Genomic DNA, 21,241 nt, shown 5'->3' with positions numbered 1-21,241 from the left:
ATGTTTGTTTTTCGATGTGTAATAAATAAGCATAAATCTCACTCAGATGTTCAACATCTGATTTCTTATTTATTAAATTATCCATTTGAGTGATAAATGCCATCTCGAGGAAGAGTCTTTTATTGAGATTATTTTCCATTGGAAGAATCTTTGTTTCACTGTAGTTCATTATGTGGTGTTCATCATGTACGTGTTTTGCAAGGGAACATCTATCAGGATATAATCTGCTGTCACTCTTGTGGGAAGTGATGCCACTTTTTAGGTGTCTGTTGGTTTGGCCAATATATTGTTTGTTACAACTTCCGCACGGGATACGATAGACTATATTAGATAATTGATCAGTAGGTGTTTTATCTTGTAGTTTGGTAAATATCGAATTAATGTTTAACACTGTGTAATTAGCGATTTTTATGTTGTCGTCAACTGATTTGAAAATTCGTGTAAGTTTCGGTGTTAAGTCTTGTATGAAGGGTAATTTAAAGTATTTAAAAGGAGTTAAATTAGTGTTAGGGGTTGTGTCTAGTGTAGGTGTAGTGTTTTGTGGTGTGTGGTTAGAGATGGTTTGTGTTACAGATAATGTATCATTTGTTGTGTTGAATAGTATTTTAGTAAGTAATGTGTTTGGGTATGAATTGTCTAGAAAGAGCTGATGAAGGATTTTTAGGTTTTTATAATAGAGTGATTGATCTGCAATCTGTAAAATTCTGTTTTTCATTTGTTTTATAAGATTAATTTTTGTGCTATGCTTATGATATGACCAATAGTTAATTTATCTTCCGGAACTAATAGGTTTCATATACCAATCTGTTGTTATTATGTTGTTATTGTTACGTATTAGTTTGGTGTCAAGGAATGGGATTGACTGATGTTTGTCTTCTGTTTCAACTGTAAATTTTATATGTCGGTCGAAGTCGTTAAAAATGTATAAGAGTTCATTAATCATGTCTTTTGGTAGGGCTAAGATTATATCGTCGACATATTTCTTTAGGAAGGGTATTTTAAATGGAAGAACAGGGATGAGTATATCTAAGAGGTCATCCATAACATATGAGGCCAGAATAGAACTCACACATCCTCCCATGGGGGTGCCTATTTTTTGTTTATATATTTTGTTATTAAAGGAGAAGTAGGTGTTATTGAATAGGAATCGGACTAAAGCTAAGAAGTTATCTTTATCGATTTTGCAATGTTTACTTATGTCGGACCAATGTTTGTTTATGGATCTTAGACAAGCGTCTAGATAGATATTAGTAAAAAGGGAAACGACGTCCAGACTTATAAGGACGTAGTCATTAGGAAGTTTTAATCCATTAAATGTTGTTTTTACGTCGAATGAGTCCTTTATGTAGTACTCATTATCGAAGTCATATGATACAGTTAGGATGTGTTTTACAAAGTTTGCAATATTTTCAGTTGGAGAGTTAATTGATGAAACAATAGGTCTTAGTGATAATGTCGGTTTGTGTATTTTTGGCAATGCATAGAATTTTGGAGAGTTACTGTTATATTTTGTTAGTTGCTTTTTGGTAGGTTCGTCAATAAATTTCTTATGGAACAAATTCTGTACTAGATTATTACTTTCTTTTTGTATTTTGAGTGTAGGATCAGAATTTAATTCTAAATATATTTTATTATCATTAAGGATTTGTTGTGATAGTTCTGTGTAGTCTGTTTGTTTCATGACTACAGTAACGTTCCCTTTATCAGATTTAGTGACTATAAGTTCTGGATGTTCTCTGAGAAATTTTTTTGTTTTGCCTAGTAAATAGTGAAAGTAGTTGTTAGTCTTTTTATTGCGTTTAGCGTAATTAGTGAGTACGTTTGTGGATCTAGCTCTTGTGTTTGTTTTTGTTCGTTTTTAATTGAAGAAGCTACCAAATCAATGTCAGCAAGTAGGTTCTTTATTGCAATGTCGTTATTCAGTTTTGATTCAATACTAAACTTTGGGCCTAGTGCTAAAAATGTTTTAATATCTTTAGGAATATCTACATTACTAATGTTTTTTAACCAGCTTGATTTTGTGTTAAAATGTATGGATTCAAAGTCATTTTTTAATTTTTCTAATTTATTGATTTGTGTTCGTTTAATTCTGTGATATAGTCTGTTGTATACAATTAATTGTTTGCTAGAAAATTCATTAAAAGTGTATTCATTTATATTATTAATGATTTTATCTTTAAGTAGTGTAAGTTTATGGTCTAATTTGTTTATTGATTTGTGTACAAAATGAATTTCTTTATTTAGTAAACTAGTACTTAACCTTTTTTTGTATCTTTAAAAGTTCATGTTGTGCTTCTGATTCTTGTCTTAGCAACAGGTCTTCAATTGGTATAGTTACTTGCTTGAGGTGCGTTGGTTGTAATCCCATTGTTCGACAGTTCAATAAGAATTGTTTTCTATTTCTTTCTTTAGCTAATTTCTTGTTTGTCTTTGACCATAGTTTTAAATAGTTGACGGCATCAGTTCCGTAGTGGTACTCGATGTTTTCGTAGAAACCCATAACTAGAATTAGATCCTCTAAAATAACAGCTGAACTGGTAGATGAAAAAGGGGGGTTGAGGTTAATCGGGTATACAGCTGATTAAAAGCCAAGTGTACTCTGTTTAACAATTCATTATATTTCGCCAATTTTCATTGGCATCATCAGATGAGAGCTACAATTATTTAAAACATGGTAAAATACAATTTTACAATAGTTTGTTGTTTATATACTTACTTAATTGAGGTTAATGGCAGTGCGATTTATTTTAATACCATCAAGTAAAAATTTTTTTGTTGGAATAATGTTGATTGTAGTTGATGTTGATTACAAATTGAAATATAGGAAACAAATACAATTCAAATTAAAAATAAAAAATAAAACAGACACAACGTTTAGTTCGGTAAATGTCATTAAGGTTAAGTACTAGAACTATCAAATATCGAATGTTATTAATTGACTTTTGTGAAGATGATTAGTTCCATGGTGTTGACGTAGTAGTTGTTTATTTGATTAATATTTACTGTAAGGTATGTTATAGTTGAAAAAATTTTTGAAATTACATTATGTGTTGTATTAATTATTTAATAGTTATATGTGTCTATTTATAATGTTTGTTTTTCGATGTGTAATAAATAAGCATAAATCTCACACAGATGTTCAACATCTGATTTCTTATTTATTAAATTATCCATTTGAGTGATAAATGCCATCTCGAGGAAGAGTCTTTTATTGAGATTATTTTCATTGCAAGAATCTTTGTTTCACTGTAGTTCATTATGTGGTGTTCATCATGTACGTGTTTTGCAAGGGAACATCTATCAGGATATAATCTGCTGTCACTCTTGTGGGAAGTGATGCGACTTTTTAGGTGTCTGTTGGTTTGGCCAATATATTGTTTGTTACAACTTCCGCACGGGATACGATAGACCATATTAGATAATTGATCAGTAGGTGTTTTATCTTTTAGTTTGGTAAATATCGAATTAATGTTTAACACTGTGTAATTAGCGATTTTTATGTTGTCGTCAACTGATTTGAAAATTCGTGTAAGTTTCGGTGTTAAGTCTTGTATGAAGGGTAATTTAAAGTATTTAAAAGGAGTTAAATTAGTGTTAGGGGTTGTGTCTAGTGTAGGTGTAGTGTTTTGTGGTGTGTGGTTAGAGATGGTTTGTGTTACAGATAATGTATCATTTGTTGTGTTGAATAGAATTTTAATAAGTAATGTGTTTGGGTATGAATTGTCTAGAAAGAGCTGATGAAGGATTTTTAGGTTTTTATAATAGAGTGATTGATCTGCAATCTGTAAAATTCTGTTTTTCATTTGTTTTATAAGATTAATTTTTGTGCTATGCTTATGATATGACCAATAGTTAATGTATCTTCCGGAACTAATAGGTTTCATATACCAATCTGTTGTTATTATGTTGTTATTGTTACGTATTAGTTTGGTGTCAAGGAATGGGATTGACTGATGTTTGTCTTCTGTTTCAACTGTAAATTTTATATGTCGGTCGAAGTCGTTAAAAATGTATAAGAGTACATTAATCATGTCTTTTGGTAGGGCTAAGATTATATCGTCGACATATTTCTTTAGGAAGGGTATTTTAAATGGAAGAACAGGGATGAGTATATCTAAGAGGTCATCCATAACATATGAGGCCAGAATAGAACTCACACATCCTCCCATGGGGGTGCCTATTTTTTGTTTATATATTTTGTTATTAAAGGAGAAGTATGTGTTATTGAATAGGAATCGGACTAAAGCTAAGAAGTTATCTTTATCGATTTTGCAATGTTTACTTATGTCGGACCAATGTTTGTTTATGGATCTTAGACAAGCGTCTAGATAGATATTAGTAAAAAGGGAAACTACGTCCAGACTTATAAGGACGTAGTCATTAGGAAGTTTTAATCCATTAAATGTTGTTTTTACGTCGAATGAGTCCTTTATGTAGTACTCATTATCGAAGTCATTTGATACAGTTAGGATGTTTTTTACAAAGTTTGCAATATTTTCAGTTGGAGAGTTAATTGATGAAACAATAGGTCTTAGTGATAATGTCGGTTTGTGTATTTTTGGCAATGCATAGAATTTTGGAGAGTTACTGTTATATTTTGTTAGTTGCTTTTTGGTAGGTTCGTCAATAAATTTCTTATGGAACAAATTCTGTACTAGATTATTACTTTCTTTTTGTATTTTGAGTGTAGGATCAGAATTTAATTCTAAATATATTTTATTATCATTAAGGATTTGTTGTGATAGTTCTGTGTAGTCTGTTTGTTTCATGACTACAGTAACGTTCCCCCATATGCATCTCTCGCATGGGGACACATATGCAATACATCAAAAAAGAAAATACAAGCGGCACATAACAACAGCCTAAGAGAAGCAGTCAACGTACCGAGATACGTAGCAGAAAGATTCCTCTTTAGAGAACTACAACAAATCAGAGTGACCGACACAATGAAGGAAAAAGCTAGGACAAAGTTCGCGGAGATAGAGAACCACCCCAACCACATATTGCGAGAGATATTGAGGTACGACGCTTTTCACAGATGGAAGCACAAAAGACCCAAACAACAAATAGTAGAATAAAATCATAATACTAGAGAGAAAATCAACAATCACGCCAGAGAGAAAACAAAACACCAGAGAGAAAACACTTCAAAAAACAACAACAACGCACAATGAAGATAGTTCGTAGCTCATAACCCTTGTGGACAATCGCAACGTACAGCGTGGACCCAGTAAATTTTATGTAGATAATTTATTATATAAATATGCACTAATTCTGATTTTATGTTTCAGGCATCCTACAAAAAAATCCAAAAAACAACAAAAAAACGGCTTCGGCCACCAAAAAAAATCAAAAAACTACTAACAAAAACCGGCGCAAGCCACAAAAAAATATTAACAAATACCACTAAAAACTCGGGCATGTAGGGCCCAACCCCTTGAGCACCAAGTCGCCGAACTGAGCCTAGCTCAGAGCGGAGACTTGAGGCCCAAGTAAGCAATTTTAGTTCGCGGATAAGCCACATTAAGATAACAGGAATATAGCGACAATGCGCTGTCCTGAGTTTTGAATTCGGTTCGGAAACTATGTTGGGGTTCTATTACCCAGGATCTCCACATGAAGAGCATTTGGCTGATAGTTGTGCCCCTATCGCGCATCAGAGTGCTATAGGGGGGAAAGGGATGGTCTGGAGCATTCGAGCGCGGTGGAGTGACTCATGTTTTTACTCGAGTTAATACACCTCGCTCCAATGAATTGTTACACCCGAACGTAATTCTTAGGGGTGAACATTTCTCACAGGCTGGGTTTAATTAAATTGCTTGCTTGCTTGCTTGAGTAACGTTCCCTTTATCAAATTTAGTGACTATAAGTTCTGGATGTTCTCTGAGAAATTTTTTTGTTTTGCCTAGTAAATAGTGAAAGTAGTTGTTAGTCTTTTTATTGCGTTTAGCGTAATTAGTGAGTACGTTTGTGGATCTAGCTCTTGTGTTTGTTTTTGTTTGTTCGTTTTTAATTGAAGAAGCTACCAAATCAATGTCAGCAAGTAGGTTCTTTATTGCAATGTCGTTATTCAGTTTTGGTTCAATACTAAACTTTGGGCCTAGTGCTAAAAATTTTTCAATATCTTTAGAAATATCTACATTATAGGTTATTCCACGAATATACGACTGTTTTGGATTATTGCGACAACGAATATTTTACTGTGCAAGTAGAAGTATGAAAGTAAATTGGTCTAATTATTATTCCAATAAAAAGGGTCTACTGTTAGTATGACATCTGAACTAAATTTATTTCAGTTAATAGATGTTCAGATAGACGCAAAATTTATTGTGAAATTTAATCCGAAAATAACAAAAATTTTTACGCAAACGCTCATTTTTACGCAAATGTGTTCACCAGACATTTGGGTTGGATTTCGGTAAAATGTATACAATAAAGAGGCGTGACGGGTTTCTTTGACATTACACTATTTTATTACTTTATTAGGTACTACAACTGTAATAAAAATAAATGTACTATTTTTAATATAAATGAAAAGAAATTGGCAGAACGATGGTTCAGAAACCAGAAAAAGAATCTATATAATATTTCACTTTGTTAGTTTTAAATATTTGTTTGCTTTGAGTGAATGTACTCTTAAAAGTTCCGAAAGTAACGGGTATAACATACCGGCTATTGATAGTTAAAGTACCGAGTCGTTACAGATATTAAAAAGTAACGAAAATTTAGTGTAGTCTAAGAGAGAGTTTAGTGTAGTGTATTTGTTTATTGAAGCCAAAAATGCCGAGACGTATTTTAGATGTAGACAACTTTATATTTAATATACTTTCTTATTTTACTGCTGAGAAAACAAACGGTGGCCCTTTGCGACCTGTTCAGTCTGTACATAAACGTGTGTGTGATGCACTCTGTATTAGTAAAACAAAACTAAAGCCGGTTTTGCAAAAAGCAAAAAAAGTGGACAAGGTGAACAAAATGTCACACAATATAAATCTCGCCAACAACCAAAGACTATAGATCTTCCCGAAGGTTGCAAATTTGAAATCCGTGAGACAATATTTAAAATAGACGAAAAGAAAGAATATGTTTCTTTAGATTCACTGCTACAAAAATTAAAAGACAGAAATATATTTGAAATTTCCAGAACAAGTCTCTGGAGAGTTTTAAGACAGATTGGCTTTAAGTTCAAAAAGGAAGAGAATAGAAAGGCTTTGTGTGAAAGAGCTATTGTCGTTCACAAAAGAATAGAATTTTTAAGAAATTATAACAAATTTAAAAAAGAATGTTCTTCCTTCGTTTATTTAGACGAAACATGGATTTTTGCTAAAGGGGATATCAAACGAATTTGGCAGGACGAGAGCATAAAATCCATAAAACACATTGATAATGAGGAAAAGAGATATATTATAGTGCATGCAGGTGGAAAACATGGTTTTATTTAGGGAGCAGATCTTATGTTTTCATCAAAATCAAAATCAGCCGATTATCATGACAATATGAATACGGAGATATTTGTGAAATGGTTGAAAGAAAAACTGTTGCCAAGTTTACATGAACCATCCGTTATAGTACTGGATAATGCTGCGTACCATTCGGAAATTTTAAATAAGCAACCAACAAACACCTATACCGTAAATAAAATAACTTTTTACTTAATCAGTAGACCCATTTGTACCTTTCGGTGTTGGGCCATTTAAAATACAATTCATTACATTACACTATTTGACAGTCTTCTGAGGTGTCCTAGCTCTTAACGAACTTTCTTCATTCCTTCCTATTTGATGCCATCTGTGTTGCTTCCTGCCAAGTCTTACCCTTACTCTGTAGTATCTGCGAGATGTCACTGTTCCATTCTTTAATGGGTCTTCCTCTTCTGTTCTTCCCTATTGGTTTGGCGTCCCACACTCTTTTAACTTGTCTATTATTGTCCATCCGGGTTAGATGTCCGAACCATGCCAATTTTTTCTCTTTGATTGACTCGAGTATAGGTTTGATTTTGAGTCTTTCTCTTATTTCTTCATTTCTGATTCTATCAGTTCTTTTTACTCCTATCGTTCTTCTGAGGTATTTCATCTCTGCTGCCTGAATTCTGCTCTGATGTCTTTTGTTTAATATCCAATTTTCTGCTCCATATGTCACTGTAGGTCTATATATTGTTTTGTATATTGTCATCTTGGTCTTTGTTGATATTTCTTTGTTATTAAGGAATCCTCTATTTAGTGCTTGGAATAGTTTTCCTGTGTTTTCCATTCTGTTGTTAAGATCATCCTCGATGTCTCCTTTGTTGTTGATTACTGTTCCTAAGTATTTGTATGAATTTGTCTGTATTATTTTTTGTTGGTCTATCATTACTTCTATTTGATCTTCCGTCCCTTGTTTCCTTGATATTTTCATTATTTGAGTCTTCTCTTTGTTTACGTTTAAGTTGTATTTGCTTGCTTCTAGGTTCCATTTCTCTAAGTTGTATTTCAGTTTTTCTGCAGTTTCCGCAATTAATACTATGTCGTCTGCAAATATACACATCTCAGCATTTATCATTTGCATTCTGTTCCAACCGATGCAGTATTTCTTGAATGTTTTCTTACATTCTTTCACTATCTCATCTATTACATTTATGAATAGTACTGGGCTGAGACTTACCCCTTGTCTAACTCCTTGGGTTGTTTCAAATGGTTCTGACTGTATATTTAACATTCTTACTGTATTTGTTGTTTTCATGTATATACTCTTTGTTGCTTCTATCAGTTCTTCACTTACTTGTTTCTTCTTTAGGCTTTCCCATATATCTTTTCTTTTGACTGAGTCGAATGCTTTTTCCATGTCTATAAAGCTCAGATGTATTTCTTTATTTTTCTTTAAGGCTTTTTCTATTACTTGTTGCATGGTGAATATATGGTCTTGTGTGTTGTGTCCTTTCCTGAATCCACTTTGTACATCCTCTAATTTATGTTCTATTTCTTTTCTAATTTTCCTTTCTATTATGGTTTCGTATACTTTTGCTGCTACACATAGTAGTGATATACCTCTATAGTTCCTACAGTCTCTTGTGTTTCCTTTCTTGTATATAGGTATAATTACTGCATTTGTCCATTCTCTGGGTATTACTTTTCTCTTCCATATTAGGTTATATATGTATAACAATTTTTCTTTTGCTTTTACTCCTATATATTTCATCATTTCTGGTGCTACTTCATCGCTTCCTGGTGCTTTTCCAATCTTTATCTTTCTTATTGCTTCTTCCAGTTCTTCTTTTTCTATAGTTTCTGGATTTTCCGTGTTTCTCATGGATACTCTCCTGTTGTGGCTTTCCTTTTCCATTGTATTCGCTTGATTTTCATTCAGTATCAGCTGAAAATGTTCCCTCCATCTTTCCAGTATTGTCTTATCGTCGTTTATTATTGTTCCTTCCTTGTTCATTATTTGTTTCAGTTTCGTTTCTTTGTTGCTTCTTAGGTTTTTCAGTGTTCTGTAAAATAATTTTACGTTTTCTGTGCTGTTTTCTTCCATTTTTTCCCCGAATTTTTCCCAACTTTTCTTTTTCTCTTTCTTAACTATCTCAAAATAAAATAAAAGAATGGTTAACGAATAAAAATATTACATTTCCTCAATAGTGTTTTAAGCCGCAATTACTAACGTTAGCTAAAAGTCATGCACAACCAAACATATATATAGTAGACGAAATTGTACATAGCTTTGGACATCGTGTGTTAAGACTACCGCCCTATCATTGCCAATTCAATCCATTTGAATATATTTGGGTGATATGCAAAACATATTATGATAACCATATTGGATACAAGGGTTACAGTGACGAGGCAGTCTTGGAAACATGGCAACAAGCATTGGATATTGCCACTCCTGAAATTTGGGGAAAAAGTGTAAAAAAATGTGAAGACTTAATTGAAGAATGGTAGATCCGTGAAGGTAGCATCGAAGCAGTTAATCCTGTTATAATTTACCATCCGAATGAGGATAGCGACGACAGTGATTATGGCTGTGAATCTGATATATGGTTGATGATAGTTTTAGGAGATTGGGAGAATAAGAGAATAAGTAAGTTTTTTTGTTTTTTTTAATACTAATTGAATATTCGACTAAATAAAGTACACTATTTAATCACTTAAGTAATGTTACACTTCGTTTAAATCATTTAATTCAAAAACTAACTTGTTTACAAGCCTACACTCAATGAAAGTAATTATACAATTCAAACTATGAATTACAACTGTTCTATAAACTATCAACTCTATATTTATATCATGACTTCATATTTAAATCTAAGGCTTATATCAACCATAACAGTATTTTAAAAATGGGGAGAATTTACTATTGTACAATTCAGCACATTGGACCATTTAAGTCGATACTTTAAACCGAACTATTAAATAATTAATACAACACATAATGTAATTTCAAAAATTTTTTCAACTATAACACACCTTACAGTAAATATTAATCAAATAAACAACTACTACGTCAACACCATGGAACTAATCATCTTCACAAAAGTCAATTAATAACATTCGATATTTGATAGTTCTAGTACTTAACCTTAATGACATTTACCGAACTAAACGTTGTGTCTGTTATATTTTTTATTTTTAATTTGAATTGTATTTGTTTCCTATATTTCAATTTGTAATCAACATCAACTACAATCAACATTATTCCAACAAAAAAATTTTTACTTGATGGTATTAAAATAAATCGCACTGCCATTAACCTCAATTAAGTAAGTATATAAACAACAAACTATTATTAAATTGTATTTTACCATGTTTTAAATAATTGTAGCTCTCATCTGATGATGCCAATGAAAATTGGCGAAATATAATGAATTGTTAAACAGAGTACACTTGGCTTTTAATCAGCTGTATACCCAATTAACCTCAACCCCCCTTTTTCATCTACCAGTTCAGCTGTTATTTTAGAGGATCTAATTCTAGTTATGGGTTTCTACGAAAACATCGAGTACCACTACGGAACTGATGCTGTCAACTCTTTAAAACTATGGTCAAAGACAAACAAGAAATTAGCTAAAGAAAGAAATAGAAAACAATTCTTATTGAACTGTCGAACAATGGGATTACAACCAACGCACCTCAAGCAAGTAACTATACCAATTGAAGACCTGTTGCTAAGACAAGAACCAGAAGCACAACAGAACTTTTAAAGATACAAAAAAGGTTAAGTACTAGTTTACTAAATAAAGAAATTCATTTTGTACACAAATCAATAAACAAATTAGAACATAAACTTACACTACGTGAAGATAAAATCATTAATAATATAAATGAATACACTTTTAATGAATTTTCTAGCAAACAATTAATTGTATACAACAGACTATATCACAGAATTAAAAGAACACAAATCAATAAATTAGAAAAATTAAAAAATGACTTTGAATCCATACATTTTAACACAAAATCAAGCTGGTTAAAAAACATTAGTAATGTAGATATTCCTAAAGATATTGAAAAATTTTTAGCACTAGGCCCAAAGTTTAGTATTGAACCAAAACTGAATAACGACATTGCAATAAAGAACCTACTTGCTGACATTGATTTGGTAGCTTCTTCAATTAAAAACGAACAAACAAAAACAAACACAAGAGCTAGATCCACAAACGTACTCACTAATTACGCTAAACGCAATAAAAAGACTAACAACTACTTTCACTATTTACTAGGCAAAACAAAAAAATTTCCAGAGAACATCCAGAACTTATAGTCACTAAATCTGATAAAGGGAACGTTACTGTAGTCATGAAACAAACAGACTACACAGAACTATCACAACAAATCCTTAATGATAATAAAATATATTTAGAATTAAATTCTGATCCTACACTCAAAATACAAAAAGAAAGTAATAATCTAGTACAGAATTTGTTCCATAAGAAATTTATTGACGAACCTACCAAAAAGCAACTAACAAAATATAACAGTAACTCTCCAAAATTCTATGCATTGCCAAAAATACACAAACCGACATTATCACTAAGACCTAATGTTTCATCAATTAACTCTCCAACTGAAAATATTGCAAACTTTGTAAAAAACATCCTAACTGTATCATATGACTTCGATAATGAGTACTACATAAAGGACTCATTCGACGTAAAAACAACATTTAATGGATTAAAACTTCCTAATGACTACGTCCTTATAAGTCTGGACGTCGTTTCCCTTTTTACTAATATCTATCTAGACGCTTGTCTAAGATCCATAAACAAACATTGGTCCGACATAAGTAAACATTGCAAAATCGATAAAGATAACTTCTTAGCTTTAGTCCGATTCCTATTCAATAACACATACTTCTCCTTTAATAACAAAATATATAAACAAAAAATAGGCACCCCCATGGGAGGATGTGTGAGTTCTATTCTGGCCTCATATGTTATGGATGACCTCTTAGATATACTCATCCCTGTTCTTCCATTTAAAATACCCTTCCTAAAGAAATATGTCGACGATATAATCTTAGCCCTACCAAAAGACATGATTAATGAACTCTTATACATTTTTAACGACTTCGACCGACATATAAAATTTACAGTTGAAACAGAAGACAAACATCAGTCAATCCCATTCCTTGACACCAAACTAATACGTAACAATAACAACATAATAACAACAGATTGGTATATGAAACCTATTAGTTCCGGAAGATACATTAACTATTGGTCATATCATAAGCATAGCACAAAAATTAATCTTATAAAACAAATGAAAAACAGAATTTTACAGATTGCAGATCAATCACTCTATTATAAAAACCTAAAAATCCTTCATCAGCTCTTTCTAGACAATTCATACCCAAACACATTACTTACTAAAATACTATTCAACACAACAAATGATACATTATCTGTAACACAAACCATCTCTAACCACACACCACAAAACACTACACCTACACTAGACACAACCTCTAACACTAATTTAACTCCTTTTAAACACTTTAAATTACCCTTCATACAAGATTTAACACCGAAACTTACACGAATTTTCAAATCAGTTGACGACAACATAAAAATCGCTAATTACACAGTGTTAAACATTAATTCGATATTTACCAAACTAAAAGATAAAACACCTACTGATCAATTATCTAATATAGTCTATCGTATCCCGTGCGGAAGTTGTAACAAACAATATATTGGCCAAACCAACAGACACCTAAAAAGTCGCATCACTTCCCACAAGAGTGACAGCAGATTATATCCTGATAGATGTTCCCTTGCAAAACACGTACATGATGAACACCACATAATGAACTACAGTGAAACAAAGATTCTTGCAATGGAAAATAATCTCAATAAAAGACTCTTCCTCGAGATGGCATTTATCACTCAAATGGATAATTTAATAAATAAGAAATCAGATGTTGAACATCTGAGTGAGATTTATGCTTATTTATTACACATCGAAAAACAAACATTATAAATAGACACATATAACTATTAAATAATTAATACAACACATAATGTAATTTCAAAAAATTTTTCAACTGTAACACACCTTACAGTAAATATTAATCAAATAAACAACTACTACGTCAACACCATGGAACTAATCATCTTCACAAAAGTCAATTAATAACATTCGATATTTGATAGTTCTAGTACTTAACCTCAATGACATTTACCGAACTAAACGTTGTGTCTGTTTTATTTTTTATTTTTAATTTGAATTGTATTTGTTTCCTATATTTCAATTTGTAATCAACATCAACTACAATCAACATTATTCCAACAAAAAAATTTTTACTTGATGGTATTAAAATAAATCGCACTGCCATTAACCTCAATTAAGTAAGTATATAAACAACAAACTATTATTAAATTGTATTTTACCATGTTTTAAATAATTGTAGCTCTCATCTGATGATGCCAATGAAAATTGGCGAAATATAATGAATTGTTAAACAGAGTACACTTGGCTTTTAATCAGCTGTATACCCGATTAACCTCAACCCCCCTTTTTCAGCTACCAGTTCAGCTGTTATTTTAGAGGATATATATATATATATATATATATATATATATATATATATATATATATATATATATATATATTAATCTACTTTTCTACATAATTTCCGTGAAGATTGAGGCACTTGTCATAACGTGGCACCAGTTTTTGAATACTCTCCTGATAAAATTCTGCCACCTGACTTGTTAACCACTGCATCACAAATGTTTTGACTTTGTTATCGTCTTGAAGACACTGACCGCCCAGGTGTTTCTTTAAGTGCTGGAACAAATGGTAGTCGCTGGGCGCCAGATCAGGGCTGTATGGAGGATGATCTAGAGTTTCCCATTTAAATGATTTGATGAGATCTTTGGTCTGATTAGCCACATATGGACGGGCATTGTCATGCAGCAAAAACGATACCCTTACTCAACTTGCCACGTCTTTTGTTCTGGATTGCACGACGCAGATTTTTCAATGTCTCACAATAAGACGCTGCATTGATTGTCTCATTACGACGCAGAAACTCCACTAGCAATACTGTCCCAAAAAACTGTGCACATGATTTTTCGGGCAGAAATTGTTTGCTTAAACTTCACTCTTTTGGGTGATGATGAATGTCGCCATTCCATGGATTGTTGTTTCGATTCTGGTGTGACGTAGGCCACCCACGTTTCGTCACCAGTAACAATTTGGTCTAAAAAATCTTCACCTTCACTGTGGTACCGCTCAAGGAAAGTCAATGCACTGCCTTAACGTTGGGTTTTGTGCAAATCCGTCAACATTTTTGGAACCCAACTTGAACACAATTTCCGGTAATTCAAGTTCTCGGTAACAATGCGATACAAAACACTACGAGAATACTGAGGAACGCAGTCGGACAATGATGAAATTGTAAAGCGTCTGTTTTCTCTCACCTTTTCGTCCACTTTCTGCACCAAATTTTCATTAACGACCGAAGGACGCCCACTCCGTTCTTCATCATGCACATTTGTGCGTCCATCTTTAAATGCTTTCACCCATTTCCTTACCATTCCATCACTCATAATGTTTTGTCCGTAAACTTCAACGATCTCACGATGAATATCGATCGGTTTTACGCCTTTAGCACTAAGAAATCGTATAACAGCCAATACTTCACAATCAGCGTGACTCACGATTGTTGGAGTGAATGAAGAATCAGACTGTAATGGCGTCAGTGCGTACACAAGAGATGTAGGTAACCAGCGCTCATGCGCGGAACGCCGACCGTAGCGCTGCGGCGGCGGAATCGCAAAACGGTACTTACTTAAAAAACATGCCTCGTATATATATATATATATATATATATATATATATATATATATATATATATGTGTGTGTGTGTGTGTGTGTGTAGTTTCCCAATGGTAGTTATGTTCTCTTCGGATCCAGCCCCGCCGATGACGGTGCTATTTGCACTCCTAAGGCCAACACTGAGTCGACGTATTTTATTGCTGATCCTGTATTAACAAGTACATCAGTTCTTTCGTTGTCGTGTATTCGCTGTGCATTTGATGACCTGTCTCTCGTAGCAGTGCAATCGAATGCTCACTCTATATCCTGAAACGCACCCAGCATAATCTTTTGTTTTTCCATAACGTACTCCACTCTATGTGAAAAACGTATGCACATAACTCGCTTGATTTATATGAACTTTTTTGGTCTTTTGTTTAATTTGAGTAACGCGCTATAACTAATATCATTTTTTGTTTCAGTTTCATCTTAAGAGGGAAGTTAGAACCATCTCCCAAACAAAACCTGGGAGAATGTTCCTTCGAACTACATATATGTTTCCTACCAGATCTCAGTGTAAATGCTCACCAGTCTACAACAACAAAACAAAACAAAACAACAACACCGAACAAGTCGATTTTAAAAAAAGCCGTTAGCAGCAGTCCACTGAATACTCGAAGAAACAAAGAAAATCAAACCAATGGTTTTGTAGGGATCAGAAGAAAACGCCTTCGAGGTGATTCGTGGTGCTACAAGAAAGTTTGCGAAGAAGTTTTGGCATTAACTTCCAAGGAGTTCGCTGCATTTTCAGAATCAGCAGTTTAATGTTATAATTTATATTTTTTATTAGTAAAAATATTTTCTAACGAATTTTCGATTTTATCGGCATTATTTCAATATTAATTAATATAAAATAAGTAGTCAAATATAAAACGGTTTAAGAATATATTTATATAATATAATTTTACTGATCTCTTGTCGTTTATCTCTGGCAACTGCTCCATCTCTTTTTGTTCTGGATAATACATATATTTTATATAACTGTCTGTCGTCATATCATTTTGATATTCTTCACTAAGTCCTTCTTGGAATTTGAACTTGAAAATTGGGTGATTCATATTTCGACGTTGATGTGCTCAAACTATTTTAACCCTCCGGCAGCCACGTCTTTTAAAGTTACATTAGTGACAAACTGCAGCACTTAATGCCGCACATAGAAAAAATGGTATTAAAAGTTAAAAATTATTAAAACTTTGTTAGAAAAATTCGTAAACGACGCAAAAAAGAACAGCGTTATTTTTAGCAATTTATTGTATGACTAACATAATGTAACGACTCGGGCGCAAAATATAAAAATAAAGAAAATGTTTACAATAAAAAATATTCTGTCACAAAAGATCAAAAAAGAAAAGTATCTAAATACAAAATAATTAAATCAGTCTTCCTCCATTTAAGGATACAAACACATATTACACTGAATTTTTTTCTCACTATGATTTTTGCAAACAAATTGTTGGCATGAGTCACAGGAAACGTTTGTTTTATTGTTTTTATGCGCACTGCATATATGGCACCGTCCACTTCCACTTTGGTTTACCGTGCTGGTGGGTTCTTTGGTACTTTAAAAAGGCAGCAGAAATTCTCTTACATCTTTTGGATGTGTTAGTATCTTCGCTTGGTCTTCTAAATGATCCCTCATCAAACTTAAACTTAATTCAAGTAAGAATTTTCTCCTTCTTTGTGGTGACATATTTGGCTTAGTGCAATTATTATAAATAACTTCGGAATTCATTCCAGCTAAATCTAGTATGCGAAAAAATATTGCTAATGGCCATCTTCTGGTAATCCTTTGTGTCGTGTAGGAAGCACATTTTTGGTCAACTGTATCGACGCCACTTTTTGTTTTATTGTTTTCTAAAATCATTACTGGTTTTCACGTATCTTCGTCTATTTCGTCTGTATCGATCATAATAGAGAGCAATACTACAGCTTTATTCCTTTTAGGAACATATGAAACTAGGTACATATTATCTTGAAACCCAAATATTGAAGATCCAATAGCTCGCAGTTTATTCCGAAGAAGTTGGGGAGGAACTTCTTTTTGTTTTTCTTCAAGGTGCCAATAACTGTCAGGCCATTTTGCATGAGATAATCAGCTAAAGGATAACTAGTATAATAATTATCCACAGTTATATTTCTTTTGGAGTTTTTTATGGGAGAAACTAAACGCTGTACTATATCGAATGGTTTAATCGAACATTTTACGGTGCGTCTCTTTGTATTCCACAATATATCTCGAAATTCCATGTATAGTAAGACCTGCTATCGCAAAGTGCATACAGTTTTATGCCATATTTGCTGATTTGGCAAACAGTAATTACTCATACAATTATTCAGAAAGTCTGTGTGTATACTTCTAATAGCAGCTAATTTATCATTTTGTTCACGATCTTTTCGTGTCCCAACATCATCGAAACGAAGAGAACGAAGTAGAAAGAGGAATCTTTTGTGACCAAATGCAGCTCTGGTCCGTATCATACCGGTTCCGTCCTTTGCCCATATTTCTTAAACGTTTATATGATTTCCTTTTTTTACTGCAAGAATAAATAAGATCCCAAATAAAGCTTTTATTTCATTATGAGAGGTTAATCTGCAATTTCTGTCACTCTGGCAATATAGATTATGTGCTCTTCTGTTGTTGATATATATATTAGTGCAAGTAACAATATTGTCAATCATAGCTGGAGTTATCAATAAAAGAAACTAATCTAATGGATTCAATGTTTTTTGCATTACATTTTGGTCCAGGAACTTCTTTCATAATATTTTTTGCTCTGGTTTTGTTGCCATAAGCTATTGGGGTACTTTTCAAAATTGTTTCTTTATCCTTGCCTATATAAAATTGATAATCACCATCGTCTAGCTCTTGTAATGGATATATATCATCGTTATCATCGGTACCAGATAGGTCCGATTTGCTGTCGTATAATTTCTTGTTCTCCACCTGAATCACTAAAATCAACAATATCATCGTCAAAATCAGACAAATTTTCCGCAATCTCTTGCAACTCAATCTCTGTCAAATACTTAATTGGCCTTTTTGCACCCCTAACATGACAAAAAGTACTTCAAATAATTTAAGTGCTAAAAACTGTATGAACAAATTTTACTTACATGATAAGCTACGCTGCGGTACGGAATGCCGCTATTGAACAACTTCCACTTCAATGGTCAATATCAAACTGATAAAACACACTTTAGGAAATACGACATCAGCAGGTAATATTTTAAATATAGTCACGTACACATATCTAAATAGACAGTAGCGTATACGAAAGAATATTGGTAAAAATTATTAAAATATTAAAATTGCGGCACGGAGTGCCGCTGCGTGGACACCGGAGGGTTAATATACAGGGTGTTTCACGACGAGCTTACACTATCTATATATCGGAAACTACTTACACGATATATACGAAAATTGATTTATGGAGATTCCAAGTTGTGACAAACTTAAAGAAAATATTTTGACAGACATACTACTTCCGGTTACACTGGAATATATAGAATATGTAGTGGGCGGCAACTTTATTATTTTAAATGGAACACCATATATATTATTGGCTTGTTTAGACTTAAACAATGAATATACCGTAAATTTACTTTAAATATATTGAGATATCTTTTACTTAATGGATGAGGTATTAACTTTGAAAAGTTTGTCTTTTCTAAATAATCTTCTTTAAATAACTCACAAAATATGACCTAGGGTACCTTATAGAATCTAGAATTTAACTAAAAACCAAAAAATGCAATACTATATAGGGTGTTCCAGTTAAAATATCAAAGTTGCTGTTCACTTCCGGTATAACCGGAAGTTGCATGCCTGTCAAAATATTTTTCTTTAGTTCATCATAACTTGTAATCTCCATAAACCACTTCGTATTTTGTAGTCATACACATATTCATATTCATCACATTTTGCATTTAATAAGTATCACCAAGATTTTTTACTCCCCCATTTGTTTTCTTTTTAATTTAAGGCGTCTTTTATAAACCGGTCGTACTTTAGCCAATTGACTTATTGTACATATATATTACAACCGATCTAGTGCCTCGCAGTCATTGCAAGATATAATTGACTGTTTTATGTACTGCGATTTGGAAAAATCGCAGTACATACAACGTCATAAAACGTACATAAAACATTACGTTAAAAACAAAAAAATATTTCATTATAATTTCCTCTAACGGTGTAGATTGCCTCAAGAATATCTTGGATTTTTCTATTGTCTTTGTCCGGTGCGAACGTTCTTCCCAAAGGTCCGATAAGTACTTAGCCTACAAAAGAAAAACGAAACTTTTGGAAAGGTGGCTATTTATTTCTCAACGTAGTCTACTTTTAACTTGATACACTTGACCCAGTGATGCTCCAACTTCTTTAAACCGTCTGAAAATTACGTTTACTCGAGGTCTGCAAAGTAGGCTTCCGTGGCGGCGATGACCTCCTGTTTTGACTTAAATTTCTGTTCGGCGAGTGCCTTTTCCAAGTTTGGAAACAAAAAGAAGTCACACGAGGTTATATCTAGAGAGTATGATGGATGGGGCAACAGTTCGTAGTTCAATTCTATGCATCTATTACCTCCATATGCTACTAAGTTAGTGACTATTTTTTTTTCTACGTAGTCAGGCTTTTATGTAGTCGATGTTTTTCCTTAACTTTGAATCATCATTATTAAAAGATATTCTATCTATCGTCGGATATAAGCCTCCCTTAGGTGTGCCTATTCATTCCTGTTTGTTGTTTGTTTGCTACCATTCGTGACCAGTCATTTGGTTGATGTCATTAGTTCATCTGGTTTGAGGTCTGCTTTTACTTCAATAATTCGCTTCATCCAACGGTTGTCTTCCATTCTTCCTATGTGTCCTGGTCAGTTCCATTTTAACATGACAATATTTTGGATTAAATCTGTAAAAATTTTGTTCGTCTTCTTATTTCTTCATTGGACTTGCGATCGCTGAGCTTAATGTTGAGCATTCTCCGTTCTATAGCTCTCTGAGTCACTTGTAGTTTGTGGACTAAGTTGTTGTTAGAAGCTCATGTTTCAGTTCCATATGTCTATACTGGCAACACGTACTGATCGAAAGTTTTTGCCTTTAAAGTATTTGGTAAGTTTGATTTAAATACTGGTTGTAATCTGCTTTGAATGCAACTATTTAAATACAAATCAAAAACCTGATAATGTTAGTAACTAAGGTTAGTTTATTTTTAATTTTTTTACGGAAGTTAACCACGATTGTAAAACTTAAACCAGTTCATTTTACGTTCCAGTCTTCAAGTCGGAAACATATTTAAAATACAAAATGTTGTACTGGGTCTTTTACCCTGGCCTCGAAACGTCAAAGTAGACCCAATTTTACAATTAGGGTTGCGTTTCATAAAGGGAAAAACGGCTTCGACTGAGAGGCCGACACGTCAAATAAAGTTATTCAATATTACTATTCTGCTTAATTCCCATATAAGAACAATGTTGAGCTATTTAATAATAAAATCCATTACGTTGTAAAAAAATGTGATGAAATACATTCAGTATCATATTTTAATATATATTAATATCATATTTTTATTATTTATGTAATATTATATATTATGTAATATATATTTATTATATGTAATACACATTATATTATTTATGTAATATAAAATATTTTTAAAATATAATTTTCCGTGTAACACCTTAGAATTTTAGTATTTATTAAATACATGTACCTACTATTTAGTTACGTAATTTGAAAATCATAAAATTATATTAATTTTTATATTTCAATTGTACATTTGGTTTGTAGTAATTAGTACCTTATATATGGTTTAAGAAAAGGCAACGTAATAATTTTATATGCATATTTTATATAATTTGTATAATACATAATGAATGTCTGTAATATTGAAAACAAAATAAATACTTTAATAACAAACGATTTATTTGTATTTTATACAATGCGTT

General features: G+C 32.5%; 1 protein-coding gene across 2 annotated transcripts in view; it reads left to right on the top strand.

Moving 5' to 3' along the window:
- Window positions 1-20,980, top strand: part of LOC140443477 (maternal embryonic leucine zipper kinase-like) — a 376,616-nt gene extending 355,636 nt beyond the window's left edge. For both annotated transcript variants that reach the window (XM_072534778.1, XM_072534777.1), the window contains one exon: window positions 15,719-20,980. In XM_072534778.1, coding sequence (XP_072390879.1) covers window positions 15,719-16,061 — 343 coding nt within the window. In that variant the 3' untranslated portion in view covers window positions 16,062-20,980. The remainder of the gene's footprint in view (window positions 1-15,718) is intronic.
- The last annotated feature ends 261 nt before the right edge of the window (window positions 20,981-21,241 follow it).

Source organism: Diabrotica undecimpunctata, chromosome 6 (assembly GCF_040954645.1).
Source record: "Diabrotica undecimpunctata isolate CICGRU chromosome 6, icDiaUnde3, whole genome shotgun sequence".
NCBI classification, from domain to species: domain Eukaryota; kingdom Metazoa; phylum Arthropoda; class Insecta; order Coleoptera; family Chrysomelidae; genus Diabrotica; species Diabrotica undecimpunctata.
The sequence above is the reverse complement of the archived record's forward strand: the minus strand, read 5'-3'. Positions and strand labels throughout refer to the sequence as shown.